Source organism: Miniopterus natalensis, chromosome 1, assembly GCF_054644295.1.
Source record: "Miniopterus natalensis isolate mMinNat1 chromosome 1, mMinNat1.hap1, whole genome shotgun sequence".
In the NCBI taxonomy this organism is placed as follows: Eukaryota; Metazoa; Chordata; class Mammalia; order Chiroptera; family Miniopteridae; genus Miniopterus; species Miniopterus natalensis.
Genome location: NC_142081.1, coordinates 156,279,375 through 156,296,646, shown reverse-complemented (window position 1 = coordinate 156,296,646; position 17,272 = coordinate 156,279,375). Strand labels below are relative to the sequence as shown.

Sequence of the window (17,272 nt, the reverse complement as noted above, 5' to 3'; positions counted from 1 at the left end):
ATTTCCAGAACTGAATAGAACATTTAAAATAGAAATACAATGCAGATTAGGTGAACTTGTCACATTTATATATATGTAATCAGAAAGCAATACACCATGAGAAAGGAAAGATAAAAGTTCCGCCATTAAAGGGCAGGGAGCGAACTAGAGAAACAGAAAGGGTCCTCAGCCTTAACGCATCAATGTTTGTATTCAAAATAAAGACATAACTAATGTCCTGGTATCCATGATAAAAATAAATCAAGTCTCATTCCTCAGAGGAAACAGAAGAATAAAGCTCTGACTGCAGCGTCTGCTACTTAGAGAATGGAATTAGGGACTGCATAGATGTACAGACGCTTACATGCATAGCTATACTGAAAAGAAGTGTTCATGTAAGAAGTTGGGTTAAAGGCAGAATTTGTCAAACCAAGAAGGAGAAATAAAATTAATCAGTTTTATTCTAGGAAAATGGATTGCATTAGGAAAACAGCAATATGGATGAAAATAAAAAGATTCTATTATCAAGTCAGGCTCTCATCCCAAGTCTGCCACACCATTCATCTCAATGGCCCATCAGCATCAGATGCTTAAAATTTTCCACATTCCCTGAGATCCCTCCACTTCTTACTCAAAACACTGTCAAGTGTCTTCCCACACTGCCTTTTAAGAGAACTAATACTATCAGTTTCATCTGATTTAGATATTTATTTCATATTTGCCAGAAGATTCTGGCCAACATTTTTGAAAGCACATTTAACTATACCATATGCCTCCTTAAATCATCTCTATCAAGCAAGCTGTAGGATAAGGCTCCGGTTCATTCTGTTCTGTTTTTCTGTCTTCACAATGTGTTTATGTATATTTACCCAATTTGCTCTGTTCTTCTTGCCAAATTACAGGTTTGAGAGCTCAACGATTGCAGAGCAGCTGTGTTATTGTTGATGTCGCACTAAGCGAGGGTCAGAGAGAAAGCCCATCCTGCAAATACTGCTAACACCTGCGCTGCGCACCCCAGGTGACTGCCCTGGAATGGGGAGGAGTCAGAGAACTTCAGTCCTTTCTAGTCACACGTAAGATATTTTGATGCAAATGAACCACTGGCAGAAGAAAACTCCCAAACTATCTACAGATTTTTCTTGGTAAGACAATTTGCTTAACCGTGTGACATTTTAAAATTAAACTGTCCAATGAAAGAAATAGAAAAACCTCTCTACTACCACCTTTACATGTTCTCTGTTTAAATACAAAGAATTTGTCCATTTCAATCTAAAAATCTCTATCAAATAAAAAAAATTTAATAGAGATTCTCTCAAAGGAAGTACTTCAAAGACCCACTTCAACAATGCTAACCAATGATATACCTGCATAAGATTTGCCCAGATGGTTTTAACTTTTGTTTACTCCACGACATCAATTTCTGAATGTAAATCTAGGTCCTAACTACTTGGCTACATTCTTCATTCTCACCTCCAACTCGAGATTTTCATGTTAACCCTCTTTCAAACCAAAATTCATAAGCCCTGGGTTTTTAAGGAAATAACCCTCAAACAAATGTAATTCAGGAAACATAAAGATGAGGAAGGAACTGTTAGAGTAGGCTAATGAGATGAGGCACATGCCCATGGATCCAGCTCTGAGACTTCGCATCTGGCTTTGAGGCTGTCTGTCTAAGGTTACTTCACCAGCGCGTTGTTAATTATTTAAGTGAGAGAACAGGGGGAACCATCGCCACATCTGTCACCCTCACACAGGAAAAACCTTCATTCATTGTTGGGCCAGATGTGTTCTTTGAAATATAGACTAACTAGCTACTTAATGGGTTTGAATCCTTAGCCAAAAGATAATTAGGCAAGCATATTAAGCATCAGTCACCTTACAAGGCTAAAGTGTTTCAGTCGTGTTGATTTTAATCCAATCTCAGAAGAGAACTCATCACCTACAAAAGTATCTGAAGAAAATTCAAGGCAAAGGAAAGCTCAAAATTACTAGCAACATACTTAGTAGAAAAAATAATGATGCCCCCAAATATGCAATACATAAACAAATAAAATCTTCTCAGCTTTTTCCTCGGTGGCACCATGTACTTGATTTAAAAAAGAAAAAAAAAAGAAAAAATTAAAAATAATTATTTTAGACAAAGCTCCTTCCCAAAACAATGTCAGTTTGCTTGTAGGTGAAATACCGTCAAAAGCCAAACAGAGGATGAACTGTCATGTCTGATATTTATTATGCTCTATATGATTTTTAAAAATTGCATCTCCTGAATAGGTAGCCTATCTACAAATCCCTAAAGAATACCAGCAGTCTGTATGGTAGTCCCTTCAAAAGGAGACTGTGCCCAAAGGTGAATTCTAAAGGAAAGATATTCAGTATCTGGGACAGAACAGGCATATTGCCTTTTTTTTAGTCTTTACTGTTGAAAGTATTACAAGTGTCCCTGTTTTTCCCCCATTAATCCTCTCCCCCCTGCACTCTTCCCCCCAGGCCTTTACCACACTATTATCTGTGTCCATGGGTTATGCATGTAAGTTTTTAGGTTAATCTCTCCCCACCCACCCCCACCTTCCCTCTGAAATTCCTCAGTCTGTTCCACACTTCTGTGTCTCTGAATCTATTTTGTTCATCAGTTTATTTTGTTCATTAGCTTTCCACAAGAGTGAGATCATGTGACACTTGTCTTTCTCTGGCTGGCTTATTTTGCTTAGTATAATACTCTCCAGGGCTCACCCTGCTGTCTCATAGGGTAAGGGATCCTTCTTTTCTTACAGCTGCATAGTATTCTATGGTGTAAATGTCTTAGCATATTGCATTTTATAATCACTTTGGAGAAGAAAGTAAGGTGTCTTCCTTAAGTAGACACTACTATTAAAAAAGCCAAGATAGTTTTCTGCTCCCCTAAATGGTATTCCTTCCAAACAGGAATCTGATCATTTTTCTCCTACCTGATGTAGGCTCCTGCCCCTAGCAACCCAAATGAGCTATTTCAACTATATAACTAGTAAATCAAAGTATTTGAGAAAAATGTAGTCATCCTTCAGGTAACAAACATTTAGTGAATCTACTGTAGGTCAGGCATTGTGTCAGGTGCTAGAAATACAGTAAGAAACAAGGCAAACAAAATTCATGCTAGCAAGGAGACACAGTAAGATTGTATGATTAAATGGGGTGACCAAAAAGCGCTTACTAAGAAGGTGATCTCTGAATAAGACCTGAAGAAGGTGAGAGACTGAGCCATGAGGGGAAGAGCATTTCAAGCTGAGGGAACAGCAAGTGTAAAAGTACTGATGTGGGAGTAAGCTGACGTGGTTAAGAGCAAAGAGGCCAGTGTGACCACAACCAAAAGGGCAAAAGGAAGATGAAATCTGAGACACAGGAGGCGCCAGATCCTGTGGAACCTTGTAGAACATTGCAGTGACTCAGTCCACTGTGAGTGCAATGGGAAACTCATTCTGGAAGATTCTAAATGGAGGACGAACATAAGCCAGTTTGCTTTACTCCTGCCAAAGAGAAGCAGAAAAACCAGTGGGGAGACTAATAAACCAAGTAGGGGCTGACCAGGCTTGGTCTAGGGTGGTATCAGTAGAGATGGTGGGGAAGGGCTGGATTCTGAACATATTTTGAAATTAGAGCTAATAACGTTTGTTGATGGCCTGTGCGTAAGAGAAAACATTAACGAATCAAAGGTTTATGACCTGAACAACAAAAAGGATGGAGCTGCCAGTGACTAAAACAGAGAAGGCAGCTGTGGGAGCAGACGGAGGGAAATGATCAGGAGAATCAATATGGAATTACAGATTTGTTAAAACGGGACCAAACATCAAGTCAACAGACTTATCACTGCTAACGCAAGATACGATTTACTCAGAAGGAGTCTCGCTGTGCACTTGGGGTTCAGATGGCTGTAGGCAAAATGGATCTGCTTCAAGCTCCAAGACACAGTCCAATACAGCCATAGCATGGTGTCAGTAACACCAGGTTGTTATATAGCACAGGAAATAAGTATTTCTATAGGGAGAAGAAAAGATTCTGAGAGTCTTGCTTTGTAAGTTATATTATGCACTCCTTTAATCAATTTAAAATAGACGGCTGCTGCTGTTCCAATTTACTTAGACCACCAGAAGTGAAACCATGTCCAGCAGATCCCTTGAATATTTATGCATCCACAGAAGTTAAGTGCTCGAGGACACCGCACACCAGGATTCTCTTGGTTTCCGTAGAGAAAAATATAATCGTCACTCTCTGAACACTAATCCAGACTTTGGGTTGGGGCCTTGTATATTTTACTTTCCTCTACTCCAGGGTCAAGATCAGTGTAAAGTGACCCTAAAAAACTGTACCCTACTCATTGTCATAAACGTGCTGCGCCCACCACTACTGGGCTAGGGAACATCTGAAATGTTTCCAAACATTTCCTTCCTAATAGACAGAGAGGCTAGACAAAATGGAAATACCAAATTACTTGTAAAATCACTTTTGCATAGGTGATTCAAATAAAAGGTCTTCTTACCAACTAAATATCCCTTATTTTAACCAGTTATCATTATGGTTTATTGTCACATCGAAGAACATAAGAACATAGACCTTAACAGGACTGAGAAACAAATTAGAGTACAAATATTCCCTAGTCCAAAGTGTGCCTTATGGTGCCACTTTCCTTTTTATCTTTAATCTTAATATTCAGACACTATAATAATTACTCAGTCAAAATCTCACTTTGAAACGTGTGTATGCGCGCGCATGCACACATGCATGGGTAAATTTAATACTCTGAAGTTCAAAATAATGGTTGTGGCTCTGATTACTTAAAGGCTCTAACAATAGTTCTCAAGCTCAATCAGAGAATTCTTTTTAGAGGTTTTTAATCAGCAGTTAAGAAATAAAACAGACTTTACCATTTTCAACCTACTAAGAGTATAGTTAAAGTACTAACCAGAGTGGTTTGTTTAGGGCTTACTATTTCATGTTCAATCTGTACAACAAAATGCAATAAAACAACCAATGTATATCTGTACCATTTCTTAATCATTTGTAGCTACAATGTTTACTAAATGTTTTTAATGAAGTACTCACTCTCCAACTTTAGTCAGGGTAGGTGCAGGACAAAGCATAGAATTGAGCTCCACACTTACTGGCTTTACACCTGGAAAATAAAATGCCATTGAATTGGTAAAGGGTTTTATGAATCTCACAGTTTCATTAATAATATGAAGGGCATACGGCAATCAGAGCTCAAGTGCGGAGCATTAGATATATTAGCATGAAAAAGCAAAAAGACACTCTTTTAAAGAAAGAAGAAAAAAAGAATGAAAAATAGAGATTATAAGCCTCATTGATACATAGTATTGGTAAATTATAGATCATGACTCTTTTTTTACTTAGACTAAGTTCACATACATTTGTAGACACTATAAAATTATCATCTGCTCCCTCAATTTGTCAAATATTCTAGGTTTTTTAAGGATAAATGGTATATATATTTAAAAGCATAAGTTAAAAATAATGAAAAAAAGGAGATGAATGTCCAAAGGAAAACGAATTTATTTCAAGAGTTTAATTGTGTCTACAATAAAAAAATATACTTTATAAAGCTGAATGCTTAAGATGACTTTGTAATTTTAATAATATATGAGAAAAATGATCTAGCCTATAAATATTTGCAAAAGTTAAGTAATCGAATGGATGATCTTAGAATGGGAGTAACAAAAATACAGTCTGACTCCACTTATTTGTTTGAATATGTACTTTAATAAACTTAATCTTATGTAGCTAAGTATAAAATATGTTTATAGTATAATCAATTCAGCTATGTAATCAAAAGGAGTTAGTTAAAGCTAACGCTTAGCTACCGAGGACTACTGAATAAAAAAAGTATTCTGTACTCTTCAATTGTGGAACCTACTATGAAGGGAATTTGTTTAAAAAAAATACTGTCTTGCGTTACCAAAACAATGATCTTAATAGGAAAGAAAGGAATTCATTATGACATTTATCATGCTGAGATCATCACCACTTTAATTCAACAAACACATATTGAACGGCTGGTTACTGTGTGTGCAGCCAAAGCTGTGCTAACTGGAGTGTTCAGGACCATCAGATAAACAGCGAAACTGCAGATGAACCTCTCACAAAACAATTCTACCAGAGTTCAGAGTTGTAGCATATGCTTTCCAGTATAAAATTTTAGAAGACACTATAATCATCGATGAGGAAAAAAATATCTTAATAGAAAACCAAAACGCTCAGAATCCTAAGATCACTTAAGGGGACTTTTTCTCAGAATGAAGATAAAAGCATTATACTCATCTGCTCTTTTGAGAGCCAAACTAGGAAAAATAAAACCTAATTCCATAAATAGGGTAATTATCAACAAACACTGTGCTGTGTGGGCACCGGGGATATAAAATATCTATAAGACAAAAAGCCTGTCTCAAAAAGCTAATTGACAGATTATTGAGAAATTAGATAAAGAAAACAAGAAACAATAAAATAAAGCAGTTAGTAGAGTAGTCCAAGTGAGTTAGATTTTCAAGCAAGAGTGATAATAAACTAGAAAAGGAGGCAATTAGATCAGGCAGTTGCCGGAGTGCCCAGAGCGCAGACGGGAACACTGGCTTCACCCTGAGCTCTGCCGTTACTAACTGTGTCACCACAGGCAGCTTACTGTCTGTCTCAGCCACAAGGCCATCATCCGTGCAATGGGGCTACTCAGAAGGATGCCCAACGGTCATGACGCTACGGGCAAACGCTGCCTTCATCAAATAACTAGGAAATAATTATTACAATTTCTATTGTCATCAGACTCCCTGTCCTCCTCCTGTGTTAAAAAACACAGCGCTGTCGGTTTCGCCGGGAGGAGGAAGGCCCACGACGCCGGCGCCGCGAGCTCCCCGAGGCCCGGGACGTACTGGCCGTGTAGGTGTCGTTCACGGTGTAAGTGCAGACGACGCTCCCGCCGCGGCTGCCCAGGTTGAATCCTCTGCCCTTCAGAACAATCTGAAACTCCTCTGGAGGTAACCGGAAAAACAAACAGTTTAATCACTGCTTTACAAAAAGGAGGCGCAACTTGAAAGTATCAAGGTTCATAGAACGAACTTCTCCATACTATTCAGCCAACTGATAACAAAGACATGGCTCTCCGTCCAACTCTATTTGAGGACAACAGTGGGGACATCATTCACTGCAATAAACAAAGTGTTTTGCAACAGTGACCAAGATACTCGAATTGAAGTTAACAGTCATCCCCGGGTAGACACCATGCAAACGTGCCCAAATTCTATCCTTGGGAAAATATCGGCAGAAATGAAACCTCTTTGTTTTTCTCCACTCTGAGGTACCGAGGTATGGAAATGTAAAAAACATTAATCATTCCTGCACTTTGGTTCTTAGAACCATTGTGCATTGTGTTTCCTTTAATCTGTGACAGCTTCTTTAACAGCTTCTTCATGTCGCTAATCCCATTTTCATTTTTTGTTGCACACAAATTTATAACTCACCAGAGGTCAAATATTTTGGACTACTGATAATCTACAGCCAGTCACCAAAGATTTAACTTATTGTACTCTATGCATATAGTAGGAGCAGTCACTTAATGTTAGAGAGTGAAATAATATGCTAGAAGGAAAGTTAACATCTAATATCTTGATTGGGAAATAAATGTTTGCTGCTTGGCTGCAAGATGACTTAAAATTTAGGTAAAACTTAAAATATGACTCAGTAAAAAGGACATGGGCTTTAGGGTCAGACAGGCATGGGGTCTAATAGGACAATTACTGATAGCAAATACTAACCCTGTCTCTACCTCAGTTTCCCCATCTGTGAACCAGGGATTATAAAACTGTTGGGATGTTCAAATGCACTATTCCTCTAACACATCTCAGTAATCATTAGTTAAGGAGGCTAAAAGGTGCAGAACTTAGTATCATGTCCTGCAGTTGGGAGGCCTACAGTAAATTACTCAGCATGCTTCCTCCCCGACCAGACACAGTATTTTTCCTTTTCTAGGTAAAGTCAGGTTAAAATGAACTCCAGGTCAGGCTTGAAGAAGAAATAGAATAGGCCAAAGAGAATCACAGTCTGTGTAAAAATGGCTTTGAAGCGTTAAAACCTGAGTCTGTTCTTAGCACCAGCTGAAGAAGCCACCTGCTTCCTTTCTGCCATCAAGCCATAAGTCACTTCCTTATGGGCCCTAAGCTGGTGGATACTGCCCTTTGGCCAGGTTATCAAAGCATGGAGTTCAAAATCTACAGATGCATGACTGTCTGTGTAATCAGATAAAAGAAAAAATTTCATATTTTATTTTACTTGTCATAGGAAAGGTCTCAAACATGAACTAAATATATAGAAGATGCTAAAAGCCTGTCACACAATATGTTCATTATTTAAAATAACACTCCAATCTTAAAAATTTGAATTTAAAATAGAAATATTTCAAGGAATTATTTAAAAATTCTTACAGAAAAAGATGCCAAAAAAGTTAATTTTGCTATTCTCTTTCCAACATGAGTTTTAAATCATATATTTTAACTAGGAAAAAAATACATTTTTTCACATGGTATTTTTAAATTTTAACCACTTACCCCCGACACATACACTTGAGGGCTGCAATTCCAGGATTTCAGTGCATGACTGGGCTAGGATCTAAAAAGGAAATAAAGAAGAACAAGATATGGAACTAAATTACTACATGTGAATTTTAAGATTACTAATAATCTTGAGGTCCTCCCCTTAACTTCAATAGATGGCAGAGAAAAATCTCACATACACAATTACCAAGCTCTTAGGAAATCTGTGTTGTCTTTCAGTATATATTCTCAAACTTTATTCTGTAGGAATCCTTATTTGATTAGAGTAAATACAGATAAGCACTGATAAAGTGGGTGTTGCCTGAAAGCCCACAGCCTTGGCTATAAAAAGATAAGTAAAATTTCCTGTTAGACATAAATTCAATGCTGGCTTTTCCCATTAGGCAAAAACAGGATAGCAAATCAGACCTGTTTATTCTAATTTAATGTTTTCTAGTAAAAGTTTCAATATAATCTCAATAGATAAACACTTCTTTGACTGTGTCATTTCTATTTGATTTCTCGACCTCAATTCCCATGAGTGCTGATGCTTCTTATATGTATCAGACATTACACTTGCAGAACACAGGCTCCTTGTATGAGCCAAATATTATTCTCAAAAACACAGGCGCTGTGCTCCCACATTCCCAGAGCACAGAAACAGAATGGCTCTTCTTAGCTTGTTCTGAAAAACAGAAACCACCATACAAGGCACAAGGCTACAAGTGAAAAACAACAATGATGACATAAGCCATTCTTAATGGACACAAGAATCCTGTCTTTATTTTTGGAACTGCTCTGCACTACATTATCAAAGTCAGACAAACTCCAGATGATCTTTGCACGGCATTCCTTTCTTGACCGAAGGTGAAGACAGATGATGCACATACAGTGGTTTCCAGCATCTCCTGCTCGTAACTAGAACAGGAAGGAAGGACTGGAGCAGGAAATTATGTTTTCAGTGCTTTCTTTAACAACAGTGAAAATATAAACTGTCCGACTCTAAAAATCAGCTGAGTCAAATGAGAGAATTTTTGTTGCTGAATATGCATCTCTGAGTGGGGGCATCTTCTGTGCTTTTTTAGACCGTTTCCCAGTGAAACCTCTTTTCACCTAGTCATTAGGAAACATATATTGTGGAATTTTATATCTGAGAAATTCTGGATGAGGTCTATTTAAATGCAGAAATGACCAAAGAGATTCCATAGCACCCAAAAAAACTTTCGGCACTGAAACACCTCCTCTGCATCTGCTATTTTTCTCTTATCCACTGAGGAGGGAGTACCAAGAATTGGGTTAAGCACTGAAGACTACTGTCAAAGGTTCATGTGCCCTCTGGTATGAGAAGTATCTCCAATCGCTAATGTCTTTAAATATTTTGACATAATTCAGATAACAAGACTAAAAATGGAACAGAATTTTTAAAAAGTTTTGCTAAAGGAATTCAGAGCTAAAAATGTTTCAACTAACAAAAAAAAGGGCAGTATGGCTTTAGTTTGGTGGATCTGAGATGAAAGTGAGAACAGTGAGCCACCAAAATGGAAGATCAAAGAAAAACACAGAGCCTTCAAATCTGTTTTGTCTGCCAGCAGTTCTGTAAGGATTTATTTTAAAACAGATCTTATTAAGGAGACTGACTTCACCAAGTTCACAATCTCTTTATTAGTTTTTAGCCACACCTCTGTTAGAATCACTGAAAAGCATCAAGGAAAAGTATGAGAGTGGTTTAAAGTTTTAATCTATTAAAAATAGAAATCTTTAAAAACAATTTTGTTAGAACAAGGTAAACCAAGAAGTTATAAAGAGATTTTAGAAAGGCCATGTCAAAGAATATGTATCACAGGATGTGTGAATTTCTGAAATTATGTTGGTTTTCTCTCTCCTACCAAGAGTGACCATAATTAAATCAGATCTCATAATATTTATGACAAATATGTGTGTGTTGACTTCCTCTTTTATTAAAGTTAATTTATATGAAAAAGCATCTAGCCCTTCAGTCAATTGTGAATGTTGGAAATCCAGGAACCCATAGTTTGAAACTAAGTTCACCAAAACCATTTCCAAATGAAAAATAACCAGACCCAGAGAGAATGTGGTAGGGAGAAAAGAGAAAGAAGAAAGTGTATAAATTTTTGTTGTTGTCTGTGGTTTTTTTAAATCCTCACCCGAGGATATTTTTTCCATTGCTTTTCAGAGAGAGTGGAAGGGAGAGAGAAAAAAAATCATCGATGTGAGAGAGACATCGATTGGTGCCTCCTGCACGAGCCCCAACCAGGGCGAGGGGTCGAGCCCGCAACCGAGGTGCGTGCCCTTGGCCGGAACCGAACCAGGGGCCTTCAGTCTGCAGGCTGATGCTCTAACCACTGAGCCAAATTGGCCAGGGTGAAAGTGTATAAATTTTTTAGAAATAATACTTTTTTCTAACTTTGGCTTTTCTTTCTAGTTTACCATGTTCCTATTTTAAGAAAGCAACCACAAGAAAAAATGATTTAATGTTTGCATGCAAAAAGTTTACATCATTAAATTTTTTAAACAATCAGTTCAATAAATAAAAAATAGTTCCTAATCTATTCTCACCAAGTAACTGCACGAGATCAAATGTTCAAGATTTCAAAATGGGTCTATTATTAAAATTGTCATTGCTAAATGATAATGGACAGAGAGGGAAAAATATTTTAGACACTCTGGTTAATTTTTACCAAATTAAATACTGTTATTGATTGAACATTGGATCAGGTGTCTCATCTGTAATAACTGATGCATTATCTTTCATACTCTGCATTTCCATGATTTGTACAACAAGAAATCCTATAAGGATATTTCTTCAAATATATGTTGCCATGTGTCTTCATTATATCTCAAGAGTAACAGAAAATAGTTTCCAATAAAGGTTGGCCTTAGCTGACATCAGAGGGAGCTAATAGCGCCACAGACCAAATTTAAATACAAGCCAAATACTATTAATAAAACCAGGGCACTTTAAGTCATGCACACACTAGATGCAAAATTGTACTATTTGAGATTCTGGAATAGTATCTATAAATTGACAACAAACTTAATGCTCACCATGAAAATGTATATTACTGGAGCACCTGTTCACTCAAAAGCATCAGTTCACTCAAACAGTGATATTAGTATTAGGGAATATTTACAGATGCAAATAATATTTACATCATTACCTAATCCCTACTTTTAAATCCTCAAGTATTAATACGGATGACAACAGTCAAACTTTCTAAATTTAGTACAAACATAAGTAGTCAAAAATTCAAACAAATTCCTAGCAATGATCATCATAATTACCACTTATTTTTTTGTTGTGCAATTGTTATGTACCAGAAACTGTGCTAGGCACTTTATCTGAATTTCTCCAGTTAATCCTCCCAAGTCTTGTGAATACACACTATTTTTATCATCATCTTTATAGATGAGAAAACTGGGGCTTACAGAGATTTTTAAAAGTTGCCCTAGAACAACTAATTTTGAAATAGCAGAGCCAGATCTCCTCAGGTCCGATTGAGTCCAAAGCTCATTGTTCTAACCAGTGTGCTCTACTATCCTTCATGTTTTTGACAGTCTAATCATTATAAAACTTAATATCTAACAAACTAGTGAAATTTAGCTGCCTGTTTGCCTGGACTCCTTTTATACTATCAAAAACAATCTAAAATCTGATTTATTTATTATGTTCAAATGTATGTCACTAAGCTTTGACTATTATTTGTTAGGGATTTTACAGGTTTGTTTTAAAATTCCCCAATACCACTGACTTTGCATAAATTAAAATTTTAGATCATCCTCTGAATTTGTAACACATAGGATACCCAAATGCATAGGGCTCACTTCCTTTTTATTTATTTTTTTCTCTATTATCTTACGCTTTTACTGCTTTCTATCAAAAATTTGTGTTATGCAGATAAAACAGTTATATTTTTTATTTCTCGGCATCACCCAGAACCTAAAAGACAGTTTCTCAGAGGTCCTGACTCTTGCTTGGGGAAACAGCAAGCAATTGAAAAACTAAAATCAAACTATGTTTAGAAAAGTTAATTTGTTATTTGATCTAAGAACATATTTTTGTTTTTTAATAAAAGTAATGACGCCAATGGCATTTAGGTTTCACAGTTCAAAAACTGTGTAACTTGCTGAGTCCTGGAAACAGAAAGGACATTCGGAGCAAGAAGGCCAGAGTTTGGGGATTTTATTTCTTTTGTTTTTCTCTATTTTTTCTGGATGTGAAACTGATTTCAGACGAATTTTTGATATGGAATAAGTTAGCCTTTATCCCTCCCACCCCACTGTCTCACATAGACACTTCTTTTCTGAACACAATCACTACAGAACACACATTGATTGATCCCCTGGATCCAACTGCAACTGAGACGACTTCCTCCTCTGGACCACCCAGGTATATAACCCAATAACTTTCCTTATTTCCCTTACGCTAGTATGAACTTGGTTTCTGTTGCTTGTAACCAAAAATCTTAATACAGTGAAATATAAATAAGAGGATGACAAAACTAAGTTATATGGAATCAAACAATTCAAAATAAAGCATTTTCTGGCATAAAAAAAAGAGTTGCCTTTTTTTTTCCTTTTTATGCTTAAATACACAATAACTATATTAAAAAAACAACATTTTCAGGAAGCATGGATTGTGTCTGACTTATTTATAAATATGAATTAAGTAGGCTGTTTCCCAGTGCTCTATTAGACACCAGGCATAGAAAGGAGGAAAATACAGCCCCAGCCTTGCTGCCATTAACACGAAAGAAGTCAGAATGAGACTCCTCACCTCCGTTCAGTGCAGCCGATCCTTGGATACACAGACGCCCAGAAGACTCTCATTTATTGTGAGCTTTACATGATAGCCAGTCCTTTTTAAAAAGAGTCCTAGAAACTGATTTCCAATTTTGAGTAAGTCCTACCAGTTTGGTGGGGGTTTTTCCCTGTAAATATATCTTTATAGTTAGCTCAGACTTTAGGCTTTTTATCAAACCATGATTTTATAAATAAAGATTTCCATAACTAACCAGTCAACATTCATAGTAGAACCTGCTAAAATCACGTAAGCTAAGGCCTTATCGGAATGTTTATTAGGTACCCTCTTGTATGGAAATGTTTTACCTGAAGAGGAAATGATTTTCCAATGTCTTCTCATTCCACTAAAACACAGTTTAGACAACTTTCTTAGATACTTTTAAAAAAACACACACCACCACCACCACCAACAGACATTACTGAGAGAAATAATTTAGCTCTAAAGGTCCAATGAAGCTTCTACTTCCAGCACTAGGAATGAAGTTACTCTTGAAATGTATCTTGAACATTTTTCCCTTTATAAAGAATCTACGATAGTTTTATTTGAATTTCCTACACGTATGAGTGATCATTCCCTTCCTATTTATGCTCCTGTACTTCCCCATTAGGCTCAGGAACTGGGACATTAGCTGCCATCGCCCAGGATGCAGTCTCTTAATTCTTCTCGTTCAGGGTTATTTATAAAACCAGCTTCACAACTGATGCATCTCCTCTGTTAAATACTTTCTGAGGTACTCTATCAAAACAATTGTGGGAATAATTGCAAAGAGAAAAACATCCCATGGTCTTGTTTTTAGGGGGAAAAAAGGAGGAGGGTTTTCCACAGAGGATTTTGCTTTTTATTCAGTCCACATTTTTCAGGAATCCTGGCTTTTTAAAGTTGTTTTCTTCCACAGCATTGCATTATGACACACTGAACCAGAAACCACGCGGTACCCACATGTCAGCCTGACTTATACTAGTTTGAATATTTTACTTTTAAATAAAAGTCCTGCGCTCATATTTCCAAGAAACCAAAAATAATTGTTAGACATTCTAAGATGTTAAAGATAATCTAAAGTGGGAAATAGAAGAAAGAGATCCTGTGTTTGAGGGCAATGGGAGAGAAAAAAGAAAAAGAGGAGGAACAGTGACTGAAACCATACGGTCTTCAGACTTGAACATTTCCCTGGACCTCCACTTCCCAAAGGGACATTTCCTCCAGTATTTCTCCCTGGGCGCAATCCAGCGTCTCTCTCTGCCCTCTACCCAATTCCACCTTGTTTTCTAACACTCCTGGGCACCTTGTAAAAACAACTTTCACTCTCACTGTTTCTAGTCCGTTGACTTAGTCAGGGGAGAATGCCCAAGTTACGTTTGACCCCTCTCTGCCCTTTTCATCATATATCCAGTGAGCTCGCAAGTTCTGTCAACTTTTTAAAGCTTCCCAAATTTACCCTTTTATTTCCAATTTTACTGTTATCACAGTAACAACAGCAACAGATAGTTGCCAGCCAATACTTGCCAGAGCCTGGCTCAGCAAGAGAAACATTTCATATCTAGAATTCAGGCCCACCTTGCCCCTGATATGATTCTGACCAGGGCAGAGTTTATTAGTCATTCCCCTTGAGGTTCTTGACCTAGTTTTATTGCAAAAGACCCAGAATCCCAGTGACTGGAATAAGCCCTGAGAAACTCTGGGCTTATTAGGGATGCTGTTTCCTCCTCAAAAACTAGGTTTCTGCTCTGCATCACTAATTCACACTACAGGGTCCCTCCAAGAATGGCGGGGTGGCTCTTTTCTGAATGCAGGGTCCTGAAATTCCACATAGTTTTTGTCTTGGGAATGTTGAATCTCCTTTCCCAGTTGTTGACCAGGTCCTGGCCCCATGGCCTAAGGATTCAGAAGTAGGGCACGGCCAAATACTTGACTTTGGGTAACCACACCATCTACAAATCTTTGTTATGACCCACTTGCTAGATTTGACCCTCTCACACATCAATGCCATACCCTTTTAGACCTGAGTCACTGACTGAAGTCTGCCCCTCTCTCTCAGTGGATTTCTCTACAGAAGGATCAGCAGCCCCATCCTACACAGTCCTAGCTTTGAGACATTCCTGGCTTCCTACCAACTGTTTTAAAGGCCAGCCCTTCTGAATTAGATCATTCTCAATCATTATCTCATTTAATTCACAACACAACCCAATGAAAACAGATGTTATTATCCCCATCTGACTGATGAGAATTTTAAAACTCAGATTACATTAGAGAACATACAGAGGCCACATGCTAGGCAGTGGCAGAGTTGGAACTCAGTCAGGTCTTTCTATTTCCAACCATAATGTCAGACTGTCTCCACTATATTAGGTTTCCTTTCACCATGTCTCACAAAAATTATTGCAAGAGACTTAGAGCACACCTTTCCATCTTCCAAATCATCCTGTACGTTATCATAAGAGTATTCTTCCTAAGCATTCACTGCTATCATATAAATTCCATGGTCTAAATTAATCTTCTATGGTTTTTCAGTTACTTACAAAATAAGTCCCAATTTCCCATCTAAATATTTGAGGGTCTCCATAATCTGGATCCTGCCTTCTGGTGAATGTTTATCCCCATATCCCTCCATGATCCAGGCCAAGCCACACTTCCCCCTGTGCCTCAGCCACTCAGCCCAGGCCATTCCTAAAGTTCTATGGTCATTGTTCCTAATTAAATCTACTCCAACTGTCACAGTGTAATCCAATCCCCAACATAAAAAGCCTTCCTTGACTTCACATAACCAACCCTAACCCATTCTTCTTTCAACTTTACTCTAGCCATATTGGCATTTTAACATAAATTGCATTATAGGATTCGTTTTTATAACATAGGGTGACTCACTGAAATTTCCCTTCTCCAAATCCCCACACTTTATCATTCCAAACCTCAAATTATCATTATTTTCAAGCCCCTTCAGAGCAGATGTGTCTTATTTAAGTGTGTGTCCCTTCTTCCAAACCTAACATGATGCCCCAAAGCATAGCAAAAGCTCAATAAATGAGTAAATAAAAAAATAAATTAGAAATGGGAAAATAAGGGTAAGAAAGAGGAAAAGTTTTTTATCAGCACCTACTTGAGATAATAAATAAATTTTAAACCTTTATATGTGCTAACTAACATTGGAGATTAAACCAATATTCCAAAAACTGTTATATATCATGTTTGCCTAGATAGACATCTAAAAATTTTGAAATGAGATGCTTTCCTCCAAATTAAAATAGAACATTAAAATGATTTTCTGAATCAAGAAAATTTGACAAAAGGTATTAAACTGTTAACATGCAAAATGTCATAACAAGGGCCTTTTTTAGTATCTTGCTTTTGAAGTTATAACAGTGTGAACTACTACAGTATTTCCTTTTCTTTTTTACCACAATAAAGAAAGGCTCCAAAATGAAACTCCTATTCTTGCTGATTAAGAAGTTGATTGCAGACAAACCATCGACCTATGTCTTTACAAAATATGACCTCTTATACAGTGAGAGTATCAGACCATTTAAGTTACTGAATTTTGGTGGGCAGGAGGGGGAGGGTACAGGAAAACAATGTTATCAATTTTTATCAGAGATTAACTTCAAGTAAAGTACTAATAATTAATAAGGCAAGATGTATTTAAACAATTTCTAGCAGGAAAATATGATTAATTTAGCAAGTAATTTGCTTCCATAGTGCCAAAGATCTGAAAGACTTAAATTTTCAGATTTCTTCCATTTGCTTGGCTTTGTGTAAATACATTCCAAGTACAGTTTAATCTATTAGTTTGGTAAATCATAAAAAATGGAGGGATATTCTCACCTGGCCGGCATGGCTCAGAGGTTGAGCATCGACCTATGATCCAGGCTATTGGGGTTCGATTCCTGGTCAGGGCACATGCCTGGGTTTCGGG

At 37.2% G+C, this 17,272-nt stretch overlaps 1 protein-coding gene across 2 annotated transcripts in view; it reads right to left on the bottom strand.

The window, feature by feature from the left end:
• The window catches only part of ANTXR2 (ANTXR cell adhesion molecule 2), a 122,056-nt gene that overhangs the window by 82,730 nt on the left and 22,054 nt on the right, over positions 1-17,272 (bottom strand). For both annotated transcript variants that reach the window (XM_016213072.2, XM_087826753.1), the window contains 3 exons: positions 8,559-8,619; positions 6,888-6,986; positions 5,053-5,122 (listed from right to left, as the gene is read on the bottom strand). In XM_016213072.2, the coding sequence (XP_016068558.2) occupies positions 5,053-5,122; positions 6,888-6,986; positions 8,559-8,619 (230 nt within the window). The remainder of the gene's footprint in view (positions 1-5,052; positions 5,123-6,887; positions 6,987-8,558; positions 8,620-17,272) is intronic.